The sequence below is a fragment of the Salmo salar genome, chromosome ssa12 (assembly GCF_905237065.1).
Source record: "Salmo salar chromosome ssa12, Ssal_v3.1, whole genome shotgun sequence".
In the NCBI taxonomy this organism is placed as follows: Eukaryota; Metazoa; Chordata; class Actinopteri; order Salmoniformes; family Salmonidae; genus Salmo; species Salmo salar.
The window spans coordinates 3,062,391-3,084,520 of NC_059453.1; the positions used below are offsets into that span (position 1 = coordinate 3,062,391).

Genomic DNA, 22,130 nt, shown 5'->3' on the forward strand with positions numbered 1-22,130 from the left:
ACTGCATCACTTTAGTAGTGGATAGAGGAGGTGCACCCAGTAAGACTAGTAATATGATGTTGGGGACTGCATCAGTATTGTAGTGGATAGAGGAGGTGCAACCAGGAAGACTAGTGATATGATGTTGGGGACTGCATCAGTTTAGTAGTGGATAGAGGAGGTGCAACCAGGAAGACTAGTAATATGTTGGAACTGCATCAGTTTTGTAGAGGATAGAGGAGGTGCAACCAAGAAGACTAGAAATATGTTGGGACTGCATCAGTTTAGTAGTGGATAGAGGAGGTGCAACCAGGAAGACTAGTGATATGATGGGACTGCATCAGTTTAGTAGTGGATAGAAGAGGTGCAACCAAGAAGACTAGTGATATGATGTTGGGACTGCATCAGTTTAGTAGTGGATAGAGGAGGTGCAACCAGGAAGACTAGTTATATGATACTGGGGACTGCATCAGTTTAGTAGTGGATAGAGGAGGTGCAACCAGGAAGACTAGAAATATGTTGGGACTGCATCAGTTTAGTAATGGATAGAGGAGGTGCAACCAGGAAGACTAGACATATGTTGGGGACTGCATCAGTTTTGTAGTGGATAGAGGAGGTGCAACCAGGAAGACTAGAAATATGTTGGGACTGCATCAGTTTTGTAGTGGATAGAGGAGGTGCAACCAGGAAGACTAGTGATATGATGTTGGGACTGCATCAGTTTAGTAGTGGATAGAGGAGGTGCAACCAAGAAGACTAGTGATATGTTGGGGACTGCATCACTTTAGTAGTGGATAGAGGAGGTGCAACCAGGAAGACAAGTGATATGATGTTGGGACTGCATCAGTTTAGTAGTGGATAGAGGAGGTGCAACCAAGAAGACTAGCAATATGATGTCGGGTCTGCATCAGTTTAGTAGTGGATAGAGGAGGTGCAACCAGGAAGACTAGTGATATGATGGGACTGCATCAGTTTAGTAGTTAATAGAGGAGGTGCAACCAGGAAGACTAGTAATATGATGTTGGGGACTGCATCCGTTTTGTAGTGGATAGAGGAGGTGCAACCAGGAAGACTAGTGATATGATGTTGGTACTGCATCAGTTTAGTAGTGGATAGAGGAGGTGCAACCAAGAAGACTAGTAAGATGGTGTTGGGGACTGCATCAGTTTAGTAGTGGATAGAGGAGGTGCAACCAAGAAGACTAGTGATATGTTGGGGACTGCATCACTTTAGTAGTGGATAGAGGAGGTGCAACCAGGAAGACTAGTGATATGATGTTGGGACTGCATCAGTTTAGTAGTGGATAGAGGAGGTGCAACCAGGAAGACTAGTGATATGATGGGACTGCATCAGTTTAGTAGTTAATAGAGGAGGTACAACCAGGAAGACTAGTAATATGATGTTGGGGACTGCATCAGTTTTGTAGTGGATAGAGGAGGTGCAACCAGGAAGACTAGTGATATGGTGTTGGTACTGCATCAGTTTAGTAGTGGATAGAGGAGGTGCAACCAAGAAGACTAGTAATATGATGTTGGGGACTGCATCAGTTTAGTAGTGGATAGAGGAGGTGCACCCAGTAAGAATAGAAATATGTTGGGACTGCATCAGTTTTGTAGTGGATAGACGAGGTGCAACCAGGAAGACTCGTAAATATGATGGGACTGCATCAGTTTTGTAGTGGATAGAGGAGGTGCAACCAGGAAGACTAGCAATATGTTGGGACTGCATCAGTTTTGTAGTGGATAGAGGAGGTGCAACCAGGAAGACTAGTGATATGATGTTGGGACTGCATCAGTTTTGTAGGGGATAGAGGAGGTGCAACCAGGAAGACTAGTGATATGATGTTGGGACTGCATCAGTTTAGTAGTGGATAGAGGGGGTGCAACCAGGAAGACTAGTGATATGATGTTGGGACTGCATCAGTTTAGTAGTGGATAGAGGAGGTGCAACCAGGAAGACTAGTGATATGATGTTGGGACTGCATCAGTTTTGTGTGCTTTAATAAGATCTGGAGAGTCAGAAACTTGAGGATTTATGGGGTAGAAATAATGACGCTGTTGATTGGCTTACAGAGAGATGGTATCGATGTTCAGTTTTGTTGGATTTCCTGGCTCATACAGAAGTTTAACGGACATTATATCGTAGATATAATTAGCAACAAGAGCAGTGGATATTAATATTAAAGGATATACAGGTGGAGTTGTGTAGAAGGGGAAATTAAAACATTGATTCTGAAGAAATGGGTCAGATTGTTGGCAGAGATAACAGGATGAAAGTAGTAAGAGTAGAAATGTTTATTTTTTACATTTGCGTCATTAACCTTAGTGAGTGCATTTATTTTCGTACTGGTCGTCCCTCCCCCGGTGATACAAGGAAATCTGTATGGGTAATTTTTTACATTTATTTAACTTGTCAAGTCAGTTAAGAACAAATTCTTATTTACAATGATGGCTTACCGGGGAACTGTGGGTTAACTGCTTTGTTATAGGGGCAGAACAACAGATTTGTACCTTGTCAGCTCAGGGGGATTTGAACTTGCAACTTTTAAGGTTATTAGTCCAACGCTTTAACCACTAGGCTACCCTGCCGCCCCCAATAGTGTCACGGTAACAGAAAAGGGGATGGAGTTATATGGTCCAGGATGAGATGAGGGCCGACGGAATTCAATTCCTCTTAGGAACTGATAGGGAAACAAGGGGGGCACTGGAATGGGTAATGGTTGTATGGTAGACTAAATGTTTTTTTGGGGGAAATGTATTGATTTAGACAGGGAGAGGTTGTATGACAGGGTCGGAGACGTTTGGACTGGGAGAATGGGGATTGGATGGGTGGTGATGGGAGTAGTTTAGTTTGTAAGGGAATTATTTTTATTGAGTTAGAAATGCAGGGTTAGATAAGAGAAGAATATAGCGGTATTGGTAGGTCGTAACCGGTCTCCCACTCCAGTACAGTAGGGGGCGGTGTTGGCACCTCTCGGTCGGTTAAATAGAAACTAAAAGAAGAAGAACAACAACAACAGCTGGTCAGCCATCTCGGTAGCTTGCTAGCCAACATAGCGGAAACGTTCAAGCGCTTAAAACGTTTTCTGATATATGAGCCACTGTGTTTTGAACACATTTCTGTCGTTTAGCTAGTTACCCCATTTAATTTAATATTTACGTTGTTATTGGTCAGCTAGCTAGCTAACGTAGCGGGCTGGTTGAGTTAGCATTAGCCCAGCTAGCTAACGGAGCTGGCTGGTTGAGTTAGCATTAGCCCAGCTAGCTAACGTAGCTGGCTGCTTGTTAAGTTAGCATTAGCCTAGCTAGCTAACTGTTAGCTAACATCCCCGACCATGAGTTCACCAAGCTACTCGCCTCCTGTTGAAGAAGAAGAGGAGGAGGTCTGCTGGACGGAGGAAGAGGGTCTGTGGCTGAACGTTGTCGTGAAAGAGGAGGAAGAGGAGGAGGATGTCACAGTAAAACAAGAAGAAGAGGAGGAAGGTGAGGCTGTTACAGTGAAACAAGAAGAGAAAGACACATTCAGAGTGAAAGAAGAGGAAGACGCGTTCAGAGTGAAAGAGGAGGAGGAGGATGTCACAGTAAAAGAAGAGGAGGAAGAGGAGAAAGAGGAAGATGCAGTTTTTGCAGTGAAGGAGGAGAAAGAGAGGGAGATAACTGTCATATTGGAAGATGAGACAGGAGATCTGACTAACATCGGTAAGTACTGTCTTAACCCTTGTGTTTTCTTATTAATATGGATAAAAAAATAAAAAAGACCCTCCACTATGTTTAACAACAGAGAAAAAAAACTAAATGATATATATATTGGTTTTCAAATTGAAATTTGATGACTTTTCCTAGAGGTGACCCACAACATTAGAAAAAAGAGTGAAACATCGCCTTTGTTCATATTTCCATGAAAGCTGTACACCACAAGGGTATAAAGATTTTCTTAGGGTAATTTTTCACCCGGCAGTTATTAAAATCATTTACACACCACAAAGACACACACACACACACACACAATGAGAAAGAGTGGGAAATAAGAATAGAGAAGCCTGTTTGTTATAGTGGGAGATTCCAATGTATCTCGTATTCCATATTTCTCAGATTCTAGGATGCAGGTCGATCATTTTTCCAAGAGCCAGTTTTTATAATGTCAGGGGAGGGTGGCCAGGGGGGAGCCAGTGACAACAATTTTGGACCCCCTTGTGGCCCCCCTAAATGTGGAGTATGAAATAATTTTTACATAACACATTTTTTGCTATCATTCTTTTATTTTTTTACATCCGTTATTAGACAGTGGCAACGCGGAACACTAATTTAACCCACACATTTTCTAGAGGGACGGCTTTAGACAGAACACAACAGTATCGTACCACATGCAAAACGATATGACAACAATAACGTCTAATGTAACTGGTCCCCCCCCCCTCTAACAGTACAACTGGGCCCAGCTTGCCCCCCCCCAGTTGAAATGGTCTAGAACCACGACTGGAGGGATGGGGGTTTGATGAAACTCCAACCGAATCCTATGACCTGAGAAAGTGATATTACCTTTAAGGACTTAACAAATGCCTGAATTGAACAAACATCAACCACATTATGGAAGAAACTGCAACAATGTTTGTTTGTATCACTCATCAACCTCTCTGATATTAACAAAGGATCAACAGGCTCTATTTACAACAGCTAAATAATACCATAGTATAATATATAATGAACAATCCCAACACCTGTTAGGGGGAACATCTGAGAGGGAAGGATTGTAATTATATCACCTGTTAGGGCCAACATCTGAGAGGGAAGGATTGTAATTATATCACCTGTTAGGGCCAACATCTGAGAGGGAAGGATTGTAATTATATCACCTGTTAGGGGCAACATCTGAGAGGGAAGGATTGTAATTATATCACCTGTTAGGGGGAACATCTGAGAGGGAAGGATTGTAATTATAACACCTGTTAGGGGAACATCTGAGAGGGAAGGATTGTAATTATATCACCTGTTAGGGAAACATCTGAGAGGGAAGGATTGTAATTATATCACCTGTTAGGGAAACATCTGAGAGGGAAGGATTGTAATTATATCACCTGTTAGGGGAACATCTGAGAGGGAAGGATTGTAATTATAACACCTGTTAGGGGGAACATCTGAGAGGGAAGGATTGTAATTATATCACCTGTTAGGGGAACATCTGAGAGGGAAGGATTGTAATTATATCACCTGTTAGGGGGAACATCTGAGAGGGAAGGATTGTAATTATAACACCTGTTAGGGGGAACATCTGAGAGGGAAGGATTGTAATTATATCACCTGTTAGGGGGAACATCTGAGAGGGAAGGATTGTAATTATATCACCTGTTAGGGCAAACATCTGAGAGGGAAGGATTGTAATTATATCACCTGTTAGGGGGAACATCTGAGAGGGAAGGATTGTAATTATAACACCTGTTAGGGGAACATCTGAGAGGGAAGGATTGTAATTATATCACCTGTTAGGGAAACATCTGAGAGGGAAGGATTGTAATTATATCACCTGTTAGGGAAACATCTGAGAGGGAAGGATTGTAATTATATCACCTGTTAGGGAAACATCTGAGAGGGAAGGATTGTAATTATATCACCTGTTAGGGGAACATCTGAGAGGGAAGGATTGTAATTATAACACCTGTTAGGGGGAACATCTGAGAGGGAAGGATTGTAATTATATCACCTGTTAGGGGGAACATCTGAGAGGGAAGGATTGTAATTATATCACCTGTTAGGGGAACATCTGAGAGGGAAGGATTGTAATTATATCACCTGTTAGGGGGAACATCTGAGAGGGAAGGATTGTAATTATAACACCTGTTAGGGGAACATCTGAGAGGGAAGGATTGTAATTATATCACCTGTTAGGGGAACATCTGAGAGGGAAGGATTGTAATTATATCACCTGTTAGGGGGAACATCTGAGAGGGAAGGATTGTCATTATAACACCTGTTAGGGGGAACATCTGAGAGGGAAGGATTGTAATTATAACACCTGTTAGGGGGAACATCTGAGAGGGAAGGATTGTAATTATATCACCTGTTAGGGGGAACATCTGAGAGGGAAGGATTGTAATTATATCACCTGTTGGGGGAACATCTGAGAGGGAAGGATTGTAATTATAACACCTGTTAGGGGGAACATCTGAGAGGGAAGGATTGTAATTATATCACCTGTTAGGGGAACATCTGAGAGGGAAGGATTGTAATTATATCACCTGTTAGGGGAACATCTGAGAGGGAAGGATTGTAATTATAACACCTGTTAGGGGGAACATCTGAGAGGGAAGGATTGTAATTATAACACCTGTTAGGGGGAACATCTGAGAGGGAAGGATTGTAATTATATCACCTGTTAGGGGAACATCTGAGAGGGAAGGATTGTAATTATAACACCTGTTAGGGGGAACATCTGAGAGGGAAGGATTGTAATTATAACACCTGTTAGGGGGAACATCTGAGAGGGAAGGATTGTAATTATATCACCTGTTAGGGAAACATCTGAGAGGGAAGGATTGTAATTATATCACCTGTTAGGGGGAACATCTGAGAGGGAAGGATTGTAATTATAACACCTGTTAGGGGGAACATCTGAGAGGGAAGGATTGTAATTATATCACCTGTTAGGGGAACATCTGAGAGGGAAGGGGGAATTGTAATTATAACACCTGTATAATTGGTGAGTTTCTATGTTTTGTAGTGACAAAAAGACAGAGGAATATTAAGGTGTATCCAATGACATCATCAACCAATTAGTACGCAATTAGTATGCAATTAGTAGTCAAAGCTTGGAGCCTCTTTGGCTTCCCAACACCCTATTCCTGGGTCCATATGTAAACAGCTGCCAACAACGTCTCTTAGAACCAGCGGGGAAACTGAGAGACCTTGTTCGTAGCTGTTTACATGTGGACCCTGGAAGGTAGCTGTTTACATATGGACCCTGGAAGGTAGCTGTTTACATGTGGACCCTGGAAGGTAGCTGTTTACATGTGGACCCTGGAAGGTAGCTGTTTACATATGGACCCTGGAAGGTAGCTGTTTACATGTGGACCCTGGAAGGTAGCTGTTTACATATGGACCGTGGAAGGTAGCTGTTTACATGTGGACCCTGGAAGGTAGCTGTTTACATGTGGACCCTGGAAGGTAGCTGTTTACATGTGGACCCTGGAAGGTAGCTGTTTACATGTGGACCCTGGAAGGTAGCTGTTTACATATGGACCCTGGAAGGTAGCTGTTTACATATGGACCCTGGAAGGTAGCTGATTACATATGGACTGGTCACCCATTAGATATGGTAAGGCTCTGGACTGGTCACCCATTAGAGTTGTAGATGGTAAGGCTCTGAACTGGTCACCCATTAGAGATGGTAAGGCTCTGGACTGGTCACACATTAGAGTTGTAGATGGTAAGGCTCTGGACTGGTCACCCATTAGAGATGGTAAGGCTCTGGACTGGTCACCCATTAGAGATGGTAAGGCTCTGGACTGGTCACACATTAGAGTTGTAGATGGTAAGGCTCTGGACTGGTCACCCATTAGAGATGGTAAGGCTCTGGACTGGTCACCCATTAGAGATGGTAAGGCTCTGGACTGGTCACCCATTAGAGTTGTAGATGGTAAGGCTCTGGACTGGTCACCCATTAGAGTTGTAGATGGTAAGGCTCTGTCTATGCATTGTTTCTGAGCGGGTTGTGTTAATGTGATGGAAGATATCCATGTAGATGACAGAGATTTAATACATTATACAACATGATAATAACCATCTCCAAAACTCAGAGACAAAGTGGAGGTCAGCTGCATGTGACATTCAAGAAGATACTGAGCAAAGAGCAAGTTTCCGAGACTTGGTGAGTTTCATTAAGAAGCAGGCTAGTATAATCTCATATCCTATATTCAGCATTAAGAGGCAGTCTAGTATAATCTCATATCCTATATTCAGTCTAGGATAATCTCATATCCTATATTCAGGCTGGGATAATCTCATATCCTATATTCAGCATTAAGAGGCAGGCTAGTATAATCTCATATCCTATATTCAGGCTAGGATAATCTCATATCCTATATTCAGGCTAGGATAATCTCATATCCTATATTCAGGCTGGGATAATCTCATATCCTATATTCAGCATTAAGAGGCAGGGTGGGATAATCTCATATCCTATAGTCAGCATTAAGAGGCAGGCTTGGATAATCATATCCTATATTCAGCATTAAGAGGCAGGCTTGGATAATCTCATATCCTATATTCAGCATTAAGAGGCAGGCTGGGATAATCTCATATCCTATATTCAGCATTAAGAGGCAGGCTGGGATAATCTCATATCCTATATTCAGGCTAGGATAATCTCATATCCTATATTCAGGCTAGGATAATCTCATATCCTATATTCAGGCTAGGATAATCTCATATCCTATATTCAGGCTAGGATAATCTCATATCCTATATTCAGGCTGGGATAATCTCATATCCTATATTCAGCATTAAGAGGCAGGCTAGAATAATCTCATATCCTATATTCAGCATTAAGAGGCAGGCTGGGGTAATCTCATATCATATATTCAGCATTAAGAGGCAGGCTAGGGTAATCTCATATCCTATATTCAGCATTAGGAGGCAGGCTAGGGTAATCTCATATCCTATATTCAGCATTAAGAGGCAGGCTGGGATAATCTCATATCCTATATTCAGCATTAAGAGGCAGGCTGGGATAATCTCATATCCTATATTCAGTAACACCCAAGACTTGGTGAGTTTCATTAAGAAGCAGGCTAGGTTCTTATAGGTTTATAATGTTATGATTATTGATTGATTATCAATCATTATATTTGGTTGTGATAGTTGAAAAAATACTTATTTTGGATGCAGCAGTTGTTAGCTAGGCTGGTAGCAAAGCTGTTAGCTAGAATGCTAACGCTTATTGACATAGGCTGGTAGCAAAGCTGTTAGCTAGAATGCTAACGCTTATTGACATAGGCTGGTAGCAAAGCTGTTAGCTAGAATGCTAACGCTTATTGACATAGGCTGGTAGCAAAGCTGTTAGCTAGAATGCTAACGCTTATTGACATTGGCTGGAAGCAAAGCTGTTAGCTAGAATGCTAACGCTTATTGACATAGGATGGTAGCAAAGCTGTTAGCTTGAATGCTAACGCTTATTGACATAGGCTGGTAGCAAAGCTAGCCAAAGGGCATTTTACTGGTTGAAGTGTTTTTTTAAAGTATAAAGCAGTTGATTTGCGACAACACAAACATTATAATAAGCAGGACATTCAAACGAGCCTGTACAATTATAATCCAAAAGTAAAATGTGAAATGCACTCATAAGCAACCTGTAAATGGAGGCTATATTAGCTGTCAGCCTATGAGAACTCCCCTGAGTTTTCCCCCACGGTGGTGAGTTAGTGAATAGACACAGAGTTTAATGTGAGTTTCCTTGAGTAGCACTCCTGATCTTGAGCTGTAAAATTCAGAATACATTGTGAAAAACTAAAATCTTTGCTCACCATTTTTGCTCCAGGCAGATATAGTACATCCATAACTATCGGTTTCCTCATTAGCAGGGAGGAGTTTCTGCAACCAGATCGCTCTCGTGCCGCAATTTTAGCAAACACAGAAAGGGGCCTCAATTGGAGACCAAAAATTGTCTGGCACACTGCTTAGGGGTTCAGTAACTGTAATAACTTATTTCTAGCCTACAATCATCGATGTTACTACTAATGTGGGGGAAAAATAAGACAGAATATGGCTATTGTTGGTCACTTGACTGTCTAATCAAATCAATTGTCAAATAAGTAATTAAAAGCATTTAAACATTCATTACAGACATACAGCACCATCCCCTTTCAGCTAAAAGGAACAGTGGATTTCCGCTGTTGTGGGACCTTTAACCATCTGTCTGACTTTGTCGTTCACACAGGAGAGAGACGGGACTATTGTGGATCCTCTGGGGAGCCTCAACAACCTCATGATGCTGACGAGGCAGAGAAGAGTCTCTCCAGATCAGACCACCTCAATAAACACCAGCAGAGACCCACAGGAAAGAAACCTCACTGCTGCTCTGACTGTGGGAAGAGTTTCACCTCTTCATCAGATCTTAAAATACACCAGAGAATCCATACAGGAGAAAAACCTTATAGCTGCCCCGACTGCGCAAGGAGTTTTACTACACGAAGCCAGATGATATCTCATCGGAGAACACACACGGGAGAAAAACCTTTCAGCTGTGATCGATGTGGGAAGAGTTTTGCTCAGTCAGGCAACCTGACAATTCACCAGAGAACACACACGGGTGAGAAACCTTACCACTGCTCTGACTGTGGAATGAGTTTTACTACCTCGGGTGGACTTATATCGCACCAGAAAACACACACAGGAGATCAGTGTGGGAAGAGCTTTGCTGCCGCAAGGAACCTGATAGTTCACCAGAGAGAACACACGGTTGCTCTGACTGTACACCAGAGAAGCTACACTGGAGAGAAACCATACCACTGTTCAGACTGTGGGATGAGTTTTACCACCTCAAGTGGACTGATATCACACCAGAGGATCCACACCGGAGAGAAAGTATACCACTGCTCAGATTGCGGGATGAGTTTTGCTGGATTAGACAAACTGACTATACACCAGCGATTACACACAGAGAGGACTTATAGCTGTGATCAATGTGGGAAAAACTTTGCTGCAGCAACAAATCTGATCGTTCACCAGAGAACACACACAGGAGAGAAACCTTACAGCTGTGATGAATGTGGGAAGAGATTTACTCAGTCGGCGCACCTGACTGTACACCAGAGAACCCATACAGGAGAGCAGCCTTATAGCTGTGATCAATGTGGGAAACATTTTGCTTTGCCAGGAAACTTGACTGTCCACAAGAGAACACACACTGGAGAAAAACCTTACAGCTGTGATGTATGTGAGGATAGTTTTGCCACCTGGACAGCCCTGGCTACACACAAACGAATCCACACCGGCGAGAAACCGTACCACTGCTCCGACTGTGGAATGAGCTTTACTTCCTCAAGCGACCTGAGAAGACACCAGAGAAAACATACAGGAGAGAAACCTTATAGCTGTGATCAGTGTGGGAAGAGTTTTATTCGATCAGACTCCCTGGCAAAACACAAGAAAATTCATGCAGGAGATCCAGACCTGGGTAGTAGAACACAGAGTGTGGAATGTTCTCCAACACCAGACCTGGGTAGTAGAACACAGAGTGTAGAATAATCTCCAACACCAGACCTGGGTAGTAGAACACAGAGTGTGGAATGATCTCCAGCACCAGACCTGGGAAGTAGAACACAGAGTAATGATCTATTTGTAATCTAACTGTTGATGTCGTAGTGTTTGTGTTCAACTTGTTTCATAATAATACAAAATAATATAATTTATAATATTGTAAATTCCTACAACTTTTGACAGCTCTAATGTCAAATGATCACATTTTTAATTTTTGTAAATGATGGAACATTTACAGAAAATGTTATAGAAGGAGCATCGGGACAATACATGTGATGTTTTTGATTTAGTTGGAGACCCTAGAAGCTTTCACATTCCAGATGTTGCTGTATATAAACAGAAGAATGAGTTTATAATGTCACGTAGCCTCGGCTCCACGTTTCGCTGACGTTCCTCTCCTAAAGCCTGAGGAAGTTCATGTTGGAGAAGTAGGTATGAGAGCCGTGTGATTACCTGTGGCTGATTGGCTGATTGGCTGATTACCTGTGGCTGATTGGCTGAGATTATACGCCATTTTCCCAAAACAAACCACCTTTTCCATCCCTCTTCAGAAACAGAGTTACGCTAAGAAAAGCCTCCTCAGTCTTCTTAAAACCGAACCCTGGCCCTGGGACCCTGACCCTGGAACCCTGACCCTGTGTACACGTTCGACCTCTCATAGAATGGGAGGAAACTGCTGCAGAAAGCGCCGAGACGGTCAAGTTGTATTGGAAAGCTGATAAGCAGACAATTCATCAGGTTGACGATGGAAATTTTACCATGACCCTGGGACCCTGACCCTGACCCTGGAACCCTGACCCTGGAACCCTGACCCTGGGACCCTGGAACCCTGGATCCCTGGCCCTGGGACCCTAACCCTGGGACCCTGACCCTGGAACCCTGGGATTGAGTCTTATTTTCCAGTAGGGACAATGACACACATTTTAAATGCCAAACACCAGAATGTCTTTTCCAAGAAGTGCTGAATGTTCCTGAATGGTCCAGTCTCAGTCCTGACTTTTAAATCTACCTGAAAAGGTTTAAATATTACTGTCCATCAATGATTCCCAACCAAATGTTATTTTAAGTTTGAGCAAATTGTGACAAGAACAATGAATATATATATATATTATTTATGAGTTGTTCAAGGTTGGTAGAATCTTATTCAAAATAATGTTTAATGGATGCCAAGTATTAACTAAGGAGGGTGGAGACTTAAGTCAAATTATGTTTCATATTTGTAAAATAAATAAATAACATATTGTATAGTTCTGTAGGAGGAAAAAAAAAAAATAACATCTCTTTTTTAAATTTAATTTTAAGGCGTCAAAATGTGAAGACTAATGGGTGTAGACGTTCACTAGGCAGTGTACCTGTACATCGAGAGAGAGACTCATTAAAATGCAAATCCTTTTATAACATTTTTGACATGCATTATTCTGGATCTTTTTTTTGTAATTCTGTCTCTCACTGTTCAAATAAACCTACCATTAAAATTATAGACTGATCATTTCTTTGTCAGTGGGCAAACATACAAAATCAGCAGGGGATCAAATACTTTTTTCCCCCCACTGTAGAGGGAGAGAGAGGGGGTTAGAGGTTAAGGGTCATACAGTATGTTAAAGGACCTCTATATGAGAGAGAGAGAGAGAGAGGGGGTCAGAGGTTAAGGGTCATACAGTATGTTAAAGGACCTCTATATGAGAGAGAGAGAGAGAGGGGGTTAGAGGTTAACGGTCATACAGTATGTTAAAGGAGCTCTATATGAGAGAGAGAGAGGGGGTCAGCTGGTGCGCGATGTCTAATATTAAAGAAGTCTCGTTGTTTTGCTCGCCTGAGGTAGAGTACCTCATGATAAGCTGTAGACCACACTACCTACCAAGAGAGTTCCCATCTATATTATTCGTAGCCGTCTATTTACCACCACAGACCGATGCTGTCACTAAGACCACACTCAAACCAACTCTATAAGGCCATAAGCAAAGAAGAAAATGCTCACCCAGAAACAGCGCTCCCTAGTGGCCCGGGGACTTTAATGCAGGAAAACTTAAATCAATTTAACCACATTTTTTACCAGCATGTCACATGTGCAACCAGAGGGGAAAAAAAACTCTGGACCGCTGTTACTCCACACACAGAGACGCGTACAAATCTCTCCCTCGCCTTCCATTTGGTAAATCTGACCATAATTCTACCCTCCTGATTCCTGCTTACAAGATGCGCTGACCAACTGGCAAGTGTCTTCACTGACATTTTCAACGTCTCCCTGACCGAGTCTGTAATACCTACATGTTTCAAGCAGACCACCGTAGTCCCTGTGCTCAAGGAAGCGAAGGTAACCTGCCTAAATGACTACCGACCCGTAGCATTCACGTCGGTAGCCATGAAGTGCTTTGGAAGGCTGGTCATGGCTCACATCAACACCATCCTCACCCCAATAGATCCACAGATGATGCAATCGCACTCCACACTGCCCTTTCCCACCTGGACAAAAGGAACAGCCACGTGAAAATGCTATTCATTGACTACAGCTCAGCGTTCAACACCATAGTGCCCACAAAGCTCATCACTAAGCTAAGGACCCTGGGACTAAACACCTCCCTCTGCAACTGGATCCTGGACTTCCTGACGGGCCTCCACCAGGTGGTAAGGGTAGGTAACAACACATTCGCCACGCTGATCCTCAACACAGGGGGTCCCTCAGGGGTGCTTGCTCAGTCCCCTCCTATACACCCTGTTCACCCACGACTGCGGGGCCACCCACGACTCCAACATCATCATTAAGTTTGCTGATGACACAACAGCGGTAGGCCTGATCAACGATGAGACATCCAATAGGGAGGTGGTCAGAGAACTGGCAGTGTGGTGCCAGGACAAAGGAGCTGATCGTGGACTACAGGAAAAGGAGGGGCCCCCATTAACAGGCCCCCATTAACATCGACCGTGCTGTAGTGGAGCGGGTCGAGAGTTTCAAGTTCCATGGTGTCCACTACACCAACGAACTACAATGGTCCAAACACACCAAGACAGTCGCGAAGAGGGCACGACCAAATCTTTTCCCCCCTCAGGAGACTGAAAAGATTTGGCATGGGTCCCCAGATCCTCAAAAAGTTATACAGCTGCACCATCGAGAGCATCCTGACCGGTTGCATCACCGCCTGGTATGCTTACTGCTCGGCATCTGACCATAAGGCACTACAGAGGGCAATGCGAACGGCCCAGTACAGCACTGGGGCCAAGCTTCCTGCCATCCAGGACCTCTATACCAGGCGGTGTCAGAGGAAAGCCCCAAAAATTGTCAAAGACTCCAGTCAACCAAGTCATAGACTGTTTTCTCTCCTACCACACGGCAAGCGGTACCGGAGCACCAAGTCTAGGTCCAAAAGGCTCCTTAACAGCTTCTACCCCCAAGCCATAAGACTCCTGAACAATTAATCAAATGGCCACCGGACTATTACATTGAGACCCCCCCCCTTTGTTTTTAAACTGCTGCTACTCTGTTTATTATCTATGCATAGTCACTTCACCCCTACCGACATGTACATATTACCTCAACTAACCTGCATCCCCACACATTGACTCGGTACCCCCTGTATATTGACTCTGTACCGGTACCCCCTGTACATAGCCTCCACATTGACTCTGTACCGGTACCCCCTGTACATAGCCTCCACATTGACTCTGTACCGGTACACCCTGTATATAGCCTCCACATTGACTCTGTACCGGTACCCCCTTTATATAGCCTCCACATTGACTCTGTACCAGTACCCCCTTTATATAGCCTCCACATTGACTCTGTACCAGTACCCCCTGTACATAGCCTCCACATTGACTCTGTACCGGTACCCCCTGTATATAGCCTCCACATTGACTCTGTACCGGTACCCCCTGTATATAGCCTCCACATTGACTCTGTACCGGTACCCCCTGTATATAGCCTCCACATTGACTCTGTACCGGTACCCCCTGTATATAGCCTCCACATTGACCTTGTACCGGTACCCGCTGTATATAGCCTCCACATTGACACTGTACCGGTACCCCCTGTATATAGCCTCCACATTGACTCTGTACCGGTACCCCCGTATATAGCCTCCACATTGACTCTGTACCGGTACCCCCTGTATATAGCCTCCACATTGACTCTGTACCCACTGTAATATAGCCTCCACATTGACTCGGTAACCCCCTGTAATATAGCTTCGTTAATGTTATTTTATTGTGTTGTGTTATTTTTTTACTTTAGCTTATTTGCTAAATATTTTCTCTTTTTGAACTGCACTGTTGGTTAAGGGCTTGTAAGGAAGCATTTCACCGTAAAGTCTACACTTGTTGTATTCGGCGCATGTGACAAAAAAAATAAATAAATTGATTTACATTTTTTTTTTTTTTAATCACGCTTCACCATCTGGCAGTCTGACGTCAGTGGCGGTTCTAGACCATTTCAACTGGGGGCCCCAAGCTGGGGCCAGTTGTACTGTTAGAGGGGGGGCCCAGTTACATTAGACGTTATTGTTGTCATATTGTTTTCTTCACTGCATTAGCAGGCAAAAGACCATGTTCATAATCATCATCGTTGCCACTGTCTAATAACGGATGTAAAAAAAAAAAGAACGATAGCAAAAATGTGTTATGTAAAAATTATTTCATAGTCCTCATTTAGGGGGGGGCACAAGGGGGTCCAAAATTGTTGTCACAGGGGCCCTGGCCCCCCCTGCCCCCCCCCCACCCCAGAACCGCTAGTGTCTGACCGACAAATCTGGGTTTGGCGGATGCCAGGAGACAACTACCTGCCCCAATGAAAGTGCCAACTGTAAAGTTTGGTGGAGGAGGAATAATGGTCTGGGGCTGTTTTTCATGGTTCGGGCCCCTTCGTTCCAGTGAAGGGAAATCTTAACGCTACAGCATACAATGACATTCTAGATGATTCTGTGCTTCCAACTTTGTGGCAACAGTTTGGGGAAAGGCCCTTTCATGTTTCAGCATGACAATGCAACCCCGTGCACAAAGCGAGGTCCATACAGAAATGGTTTGTTGAGATCGGTGTGGAAGAACTTGACTGGCCTGCACAGAGCCCTGACCTCAACCCTAACCTTCCGGATAGCCTGAGTGCACTTATTTCTCATTTGCCTGAACGAGAGCCAGTCAGCCTGAGTATGCGTGTGCCGAACCTTTAACCAAATGCAATTCTTGAGGTGGTAGTAACTCTGCAAGATCACGGTCAAACCAGGGGCTAAACCCGTTTTTAATTCTCATTTTCTTTATGGGGGTGTGTTTGTGAAACAATACCACTGAAAATATCACAAAAATAAGGTCTAAGCGTCTTCGACAGAGGGGGATCAAGCTGATTCTATATCATTTTACAGAGGCCAGTTCGTGAAGGAAGGCTTACTCATTAAAGTTTTTTAGCGAGCGTCTATGACAAATCAGGACAGGTCGTTTCGCTGAGCAGCCATTATGAACACAGGCTGTAAAGCAGTGATCACCAAAGTCATTACAGAAAACACCAGGCCTGATATCTAATCAGGATTATTTGTGAGGATAACATCGAGGAGAGTATCCCTTTTCTGGGTGTTTTGGAGTCATACCTTGTGGGATTGGTAATAATCTGAGAAAGATTTAGGGAGTCCCATTGGTTTAGGATTTAGTCAGGTGGTTTATGCACGTCCCAGTTTAGGTCACCTAGCAGGACAAAATTCAGACTTCGGTTATAGGGGGACTTCTGGAACTTCTTCCTGTCCTCGGCCGGTAGCCCCAGGGTTGTCTGAGATAGCTCTGTGTGTGGTAGTATCAGGGTTGTCTGGGATAGCTCTGCGTGTGGTATCCTCAGGGTTGTATGGGATAGGTCTGTGTGTGGTATCCTCAGGGTTGTATGGGATAGCTCTGTGTGTGGTAGCCTCAGGGTTGTCTGGGATAGCTCTGTGTGTGGTATCCTCAGGGTTGTCTGGGATAGCTCTGTGTGTTGTAGTCTCAGGGTTGTCTGGGATAGCTCTGTGTGTGGTAGCCCTTTGTGTGGAAGCCCTGTGTGTGTGGAAGCCCTGTGTGTGTGGTAACCCTGTGTGAAAGCCCTGTGTGTGGAAGCCCTGTGTGTGGAAGCCCTGTGTGTGTGGTAATCCTGTGTGTGGAAGCCCTGTGTGTGTGGTAACCCTGTGTGTGGAAGCCCTGTGTGTGTGGAAGCCCTGTGTGTGGAAGCCCTGTTCTTTTTAATCAGCAGAGTCTTGAAACATATTCCAATCAGCGATAGCAAAAGCAGTCCTGTGAGCATAATCTCTCATTCTGGTCACCATTTCTAAGCATGATAGAGGGAACTTGGTTGGTAGTTTGGGGAGGGAGGGAGGGAAGGGGGATGTATGTAAGAAGTTAGTAGGGATTTATTTGTTTTATTTAATTTTTACAAAAATGGTAGAGTTAAGCAAACCGTGATATTTGATCGTATCCTCCAGCGGGTGGCAGTATGCACCTCAAACGTTTGTTTTGCTGAGCGCTATTATACTAGAGAAGAAGAAGTTAGCCAGCTATTCAGCCACCTCGGTAGCTTGATACTGCTGGTGTGACGTATAATGTAGTGGACGGAATTCTTCTTTCAACATCAGCAACAGTTATTCAGCCACCTCGGTAGCTTGTAGACAAAATAGCCGAACGAATAAAGCTCTTTAGACGCTTTAGTGTATATTAGCCACTGTGTTTTAAACCCACTTCTGTCATCTAGTTAGTTATCAGATTTAATTTCATATTTACAGTGTTGTTGTTATTGGTCAGCTAGCGGGCTGGTTAAGTTAGCATTAGCCTAGCTAGCTAACATCCCCGACCATGAGTTCACTAAGCTACTCTCCTCCTGCTAAAGAAGAGAAAGAGGAGGAGGTCTGCTGGACGGAGAAAGGTCTGGGGCTGAACGTTGTCGTGGAAGAGGAGGATGTTACAGTAAAACAAGAAGGGGAGGAAGGTGAGGCTGTTACAGTGAAAGAAGAAGAGAAATACACATTCAGAGTGAAAGAAGAGGAAGAGGAAGCAGTTTTTGCCGAGGAAGGGGAGGTAACTGTCACATCGAAAAAAGAGCAGGAGGAGACAGGAGGTAAGATTAACACACCATGTTGATGATCAGTTACTTGAGAAGGAGACCAAGTCAAGACGCTGGACCGGGTGGATTCAGTTTATAGTAAGGCAGTTTATTATGAGACAAAGATATTTGGCAAAGCGTGCACGGACTCCTTCGTTTAGCTCATAGGGAACTAGCAGAAGAGAGCCCCGAAACATAGTGTGCATCCAATTTATACAATGAAATAACAGTGTGTTGACGTAGGTTGAGTCTAGTAGGTCCGCTCTCCTGACTGGTCGATGAGTGGAGGGACGGTCCATTCTCCAGGTGGTGTCGACTTCCCATTGGCCCTTGGCAGTGTCCTTTGTCCTCGGAGTCCAACACCCCTATGTGTGTGTGTGTGTGTGTGTGTGTGTGTGTGTGTATTTCTGGTAATTCGTGTCTGGGTGGTTGCGATATTCATGGAATGTTGTTTTTTACACCAGTGGTCAGTTCGTGTGGCTAGGGCGCTTTCATGTCTTACCTGTTGTGTGAGTGCTTAAGTCAGCCATCTGTCTCTGGGTGTGGTCGTGATTGGTATCAGTTGGTTGCTCAATATGTCTCTGGAATTTTGTTGTGTGCTGTTGTGAAGCATGTTGTGCAAATGCCCTCCTTATATATCATTAGGTAAAACGTTAGATTATCTTTATTACAACCAGGAAGTACTAATTTTAAAAACAGAGGCACAAACTGCAGTTGTTGAAGTCTCCCGTGTGGCTCAGTTGGTAGAGCATGGTGTTTGCAACGCCAGGGTTGGGGGTTCGATTCCCACGGGGGACCAGTACGGGGGTTTTAAAGGGGCGATCTGCAGTTGTTGAACTGATGTGTGGTGTTTTAAAGGGGCGATCTACAGTTGTTGAACTGATGTGTGTGGGGGGGGGTTTAAAGGGGCGGTGTGTGTGTGTGTGTGTGTGTGTGTGTGTGTGTGTGTGTGTGTGTGTGTGTGTGTGTGTGTGTGTGTGTGTGTGTGTGTGTGTGTGTGTGTGTGTGTGTGTGTGTGTGTGTGTGTGTGTGTGTGTGTGTGTGTGTGTGGTTTTAAAGGGGTGATCTGTAGTTGTTGAACTGATGTGTGTGTGGGGGGTTTTAAAGGGGCGATCTGCAGTTGTTGAACTTGTGTGTGTGTGGTTTTAAAGGGGCGATCTGCAGTTGTTGAACTGATGTGTGTGTGGGGTTTTAAAGGGGCGATCTGCAGTTGTTGAACTGATGTGGGGGTATTAAAGGGGCGATCTGCAGTTGTTGAACTGATGTGTGGGGTTTTAAAGGGGCGATCTGCAGTTGTTGAACTGATGTGTGTGTGTGGGGTTTGAAAGGGGCATTCTGCAGTTGTTGAACTGATGTGTGTGTGGGGTTTTAAAGGGGCGATCTGCAGTTGTTGAACTGATGTGGGGGTTTTAAAGGGGCGATCTGCAAATGTTGTTGAACTGAGGTGGGGGGTATTAAAGGGGCGATCTGCAGTTGTTGAACTGATGTGGGGGTATTAAAGGGGCGATCTGCTGTTGTTGAACTGATGTGTGGGGTTTTAAAGGGGCGATCTGTAGTTGTTGAACTGATGTTCGTGTGGGGTTTTAAAGGGGCGATCTGCAGTTGTTGAACTGATGTGGGGGTATTAAAGGGGAGATCTGCAGTTGTTGAACTGATGTGTGTGTGGGGTTTGAAAGGGGCATTCTGCAGTTGTTGAACTGATGTGTGGGGTTTTAAAGGGGCGATCTGCAGTTGTTGAACTGTTTTTAAGGTGATCTGCAGTTGTTGAACTGATGTGTGGGGTTTTAAAGGGCGTCTCTTGTGAACTGATGTGGGGGTTTTAAAGGGCGATCTGCAAATGTTGTTGAACTGAGGTGGGGGGGTATTAAAGGGGCGATCTGCAGTTGTTGAACTGATGTTCGTGTGGGGTTTTAAAGGGGCGATCTGCAGTTGTTGAACTGATGTGGGGGTATTATAGGGGAGATCTGCAGTTGTTGAACTGATGTGTGGGGTTTTAAAGGGGTGATCTGCAGTTGTTGAACTGATGTGTGGGGTTTTAAAGGGGCGATCTGCAGTTGTTGAACTGACGTGTGTGTGGGGTTTTAAAGGGGCGATCTGCAGTTGAACTGATGTGTGGGGTTTTAAAGGGGCGATCTGCAGTTGTTGAACTGATGTGTGTGTGGGGTTTTAAAGGGGCGATCTGCAGTTGTTGAACTGATGTGTGTGTGGGGTTTTAAAAGGGCGATCAGTAGTTGTTGAACTGATGTGTGTGTGGGGTTTTAAAGGGGCGATCTGCAGTTGTTGAACTGATGTGGGGGTATTAAAGGGGCGATCTGCAGTTGTTGAACTGATGTGTGGGGTTTTAAAGGGGCGATCTGCAGTTGTTGAACTGATGTGTATGTGGGGTTTTAAAGGGGAATTCTGCAGTTGTTGAACTGATGTGTGGGGTTTTAAAGGGGCGATCTGCAGTTGTTGAACTGATGTGTGTGTGTGGTGTTTTAAAGGGGCGATCTGCAGTTGTTGAACTGATGTGTGTGTGGAGTTTTAAAGGGGCGATCTGCAGTTGTTGAACTGATGTGTGGGGGGGTTTTAAAGGGGCGATCTGCAGTTGTTGAACTGATGTGGGGGTATTAAAGGGGCGATCTGCAGTTGTTGAACTGATGTGTGGGGTTTTAAAGGGGCGATCTGCAGTTGTTTATCTGATGTGTGTGTGGGGTTTTAAAGCGGCGATCTGCAGTTGTTGAACTGATGTGTGTGTGGGGTTTTAAAAGGGTGATCTGCAGTTGTTGAACTGATGTGTGTGTGGGGTTTTAAAGGGGCGATCTGCAGTTGTTGAACTGATGTGGGGGGTATTAAAGGGGCGATCTGCAGTTGTTGAACTGATGTGGGGGTATTAAAGGGGAGATCTGCTGTTGTTGAACTGATGTGTGGGGTTTTAAAGGCGCGATCTGTAGTTGTTGAACTGATGTTCGTGTGGGGTTTTAAAGGGCGATCTGCAGTTGTTGAACTGATGTGTGGGGTTTTAAAGGGGCGATCTGCAGTTGTTGAACTGATGTGTGTTGTTTTAAAGGGGCGATCTGCAGTTGTTGAACTGATGTGTGGGGTTTTAAAGGGGCGATCTGCAGTTGTTGAACTGATGTGTGTGTGGAGTTTTAAAGGGGCGATCTGCAGTTGTTGAACTGATGTGGGGGTTTTAAAGGGGCAATCTGCAGTTGTTGAACTGATGTGGGGGTATTAACGGGCGATCTGCAGTTGTTGAACTGATGTGGGGGTATTAAAGGTGCGATCTGCTGTTGTTGAACTGATGTGTGGGGTTTTAAAGGGGCGATCTGCAGTTGTTGAACTGATGTGTGGGGTTTTAAAGGGGCGATCTGCAGTTGTTGAACTGATGTGTGTGTGTTGGGTTTTAAAGGGGCAATCTGCAGTTGTTGAACTGATGTGTGTGTGGAGTTTTAAAGGGGCGATCTGCAGTTGTTGAACTGATGTGGGGGTATTAAAGGGGCAATCTGCAGTTGTTGAACTGATGTGTTGTGGGGTTTTAAAGGGGAATTCTGCAGTTGTTGAACTGATGTGTGGGGTTTTAAAGGGGCGATCTGCAGTTGTTGAACTGATGTGTGTGTGTGGTGTTTTAAAGGGGCGATCTGCAGTTGTTGAACTGATGTGTGTGTGGAGTTTTAAAGGGGCGATCTGCAGTTGTTGAACTGATGTGTGTGTGGGGTTTTAAAGGGGCGATCTGCAGTTGTTGAACTGATGTGGGGGTATTAAAGGGGCTATCTGCAGTTGTTGAACTGATGTGTGGGGTTTTAAAGGGCGATCTGCAGTTGTTTATCTGATGTGTGTGTGGGGTTTTAAAGCGGCGATCTGCAGTTGTTGAACTGATGTGT

The 22,130-nt window shown here is 44.3% G+C and overlaps 1 protein-coding gene across 2 annotated transcripts in view; it reads left to right on the top strand.

The window, feature by feature from the left end:
* The first annotated feature begins 2,862 nt into the window (after nucleotides 1-2,862).
* Nucleotides 2,863-22,130, top strand: part of LOC106591155 (zinc finger protein OZF) — a 48,681-nt gene continuing 29,413 nt past the window's right edge. Inside the window, exons 1-2 of one of the 2 annotated variants that reach the window (XM_045690492.1) lie at nucleotides 2,873-3,677; nucleotides 9,907-12,487. In XM_045690492.1, coding sequence (XP_045546448.1) covers nucleotides 3,314-3,677; nucleotides 9,907-11,216 — 1,674 coding nt within the window. In that variant the 5' untranslated portion in view covers nucleotides 2,873-3,313 and the 3' untranslated portion in view covers nucleotides 11,217-12,487. Of the gene's footprint in view, nucleotides 3,678-9,906; nucleotides 12,488-22,130 lie in introns of those variants that run through there. The other variant, XM_014182345.2, reaches the window with a different exon arrangement.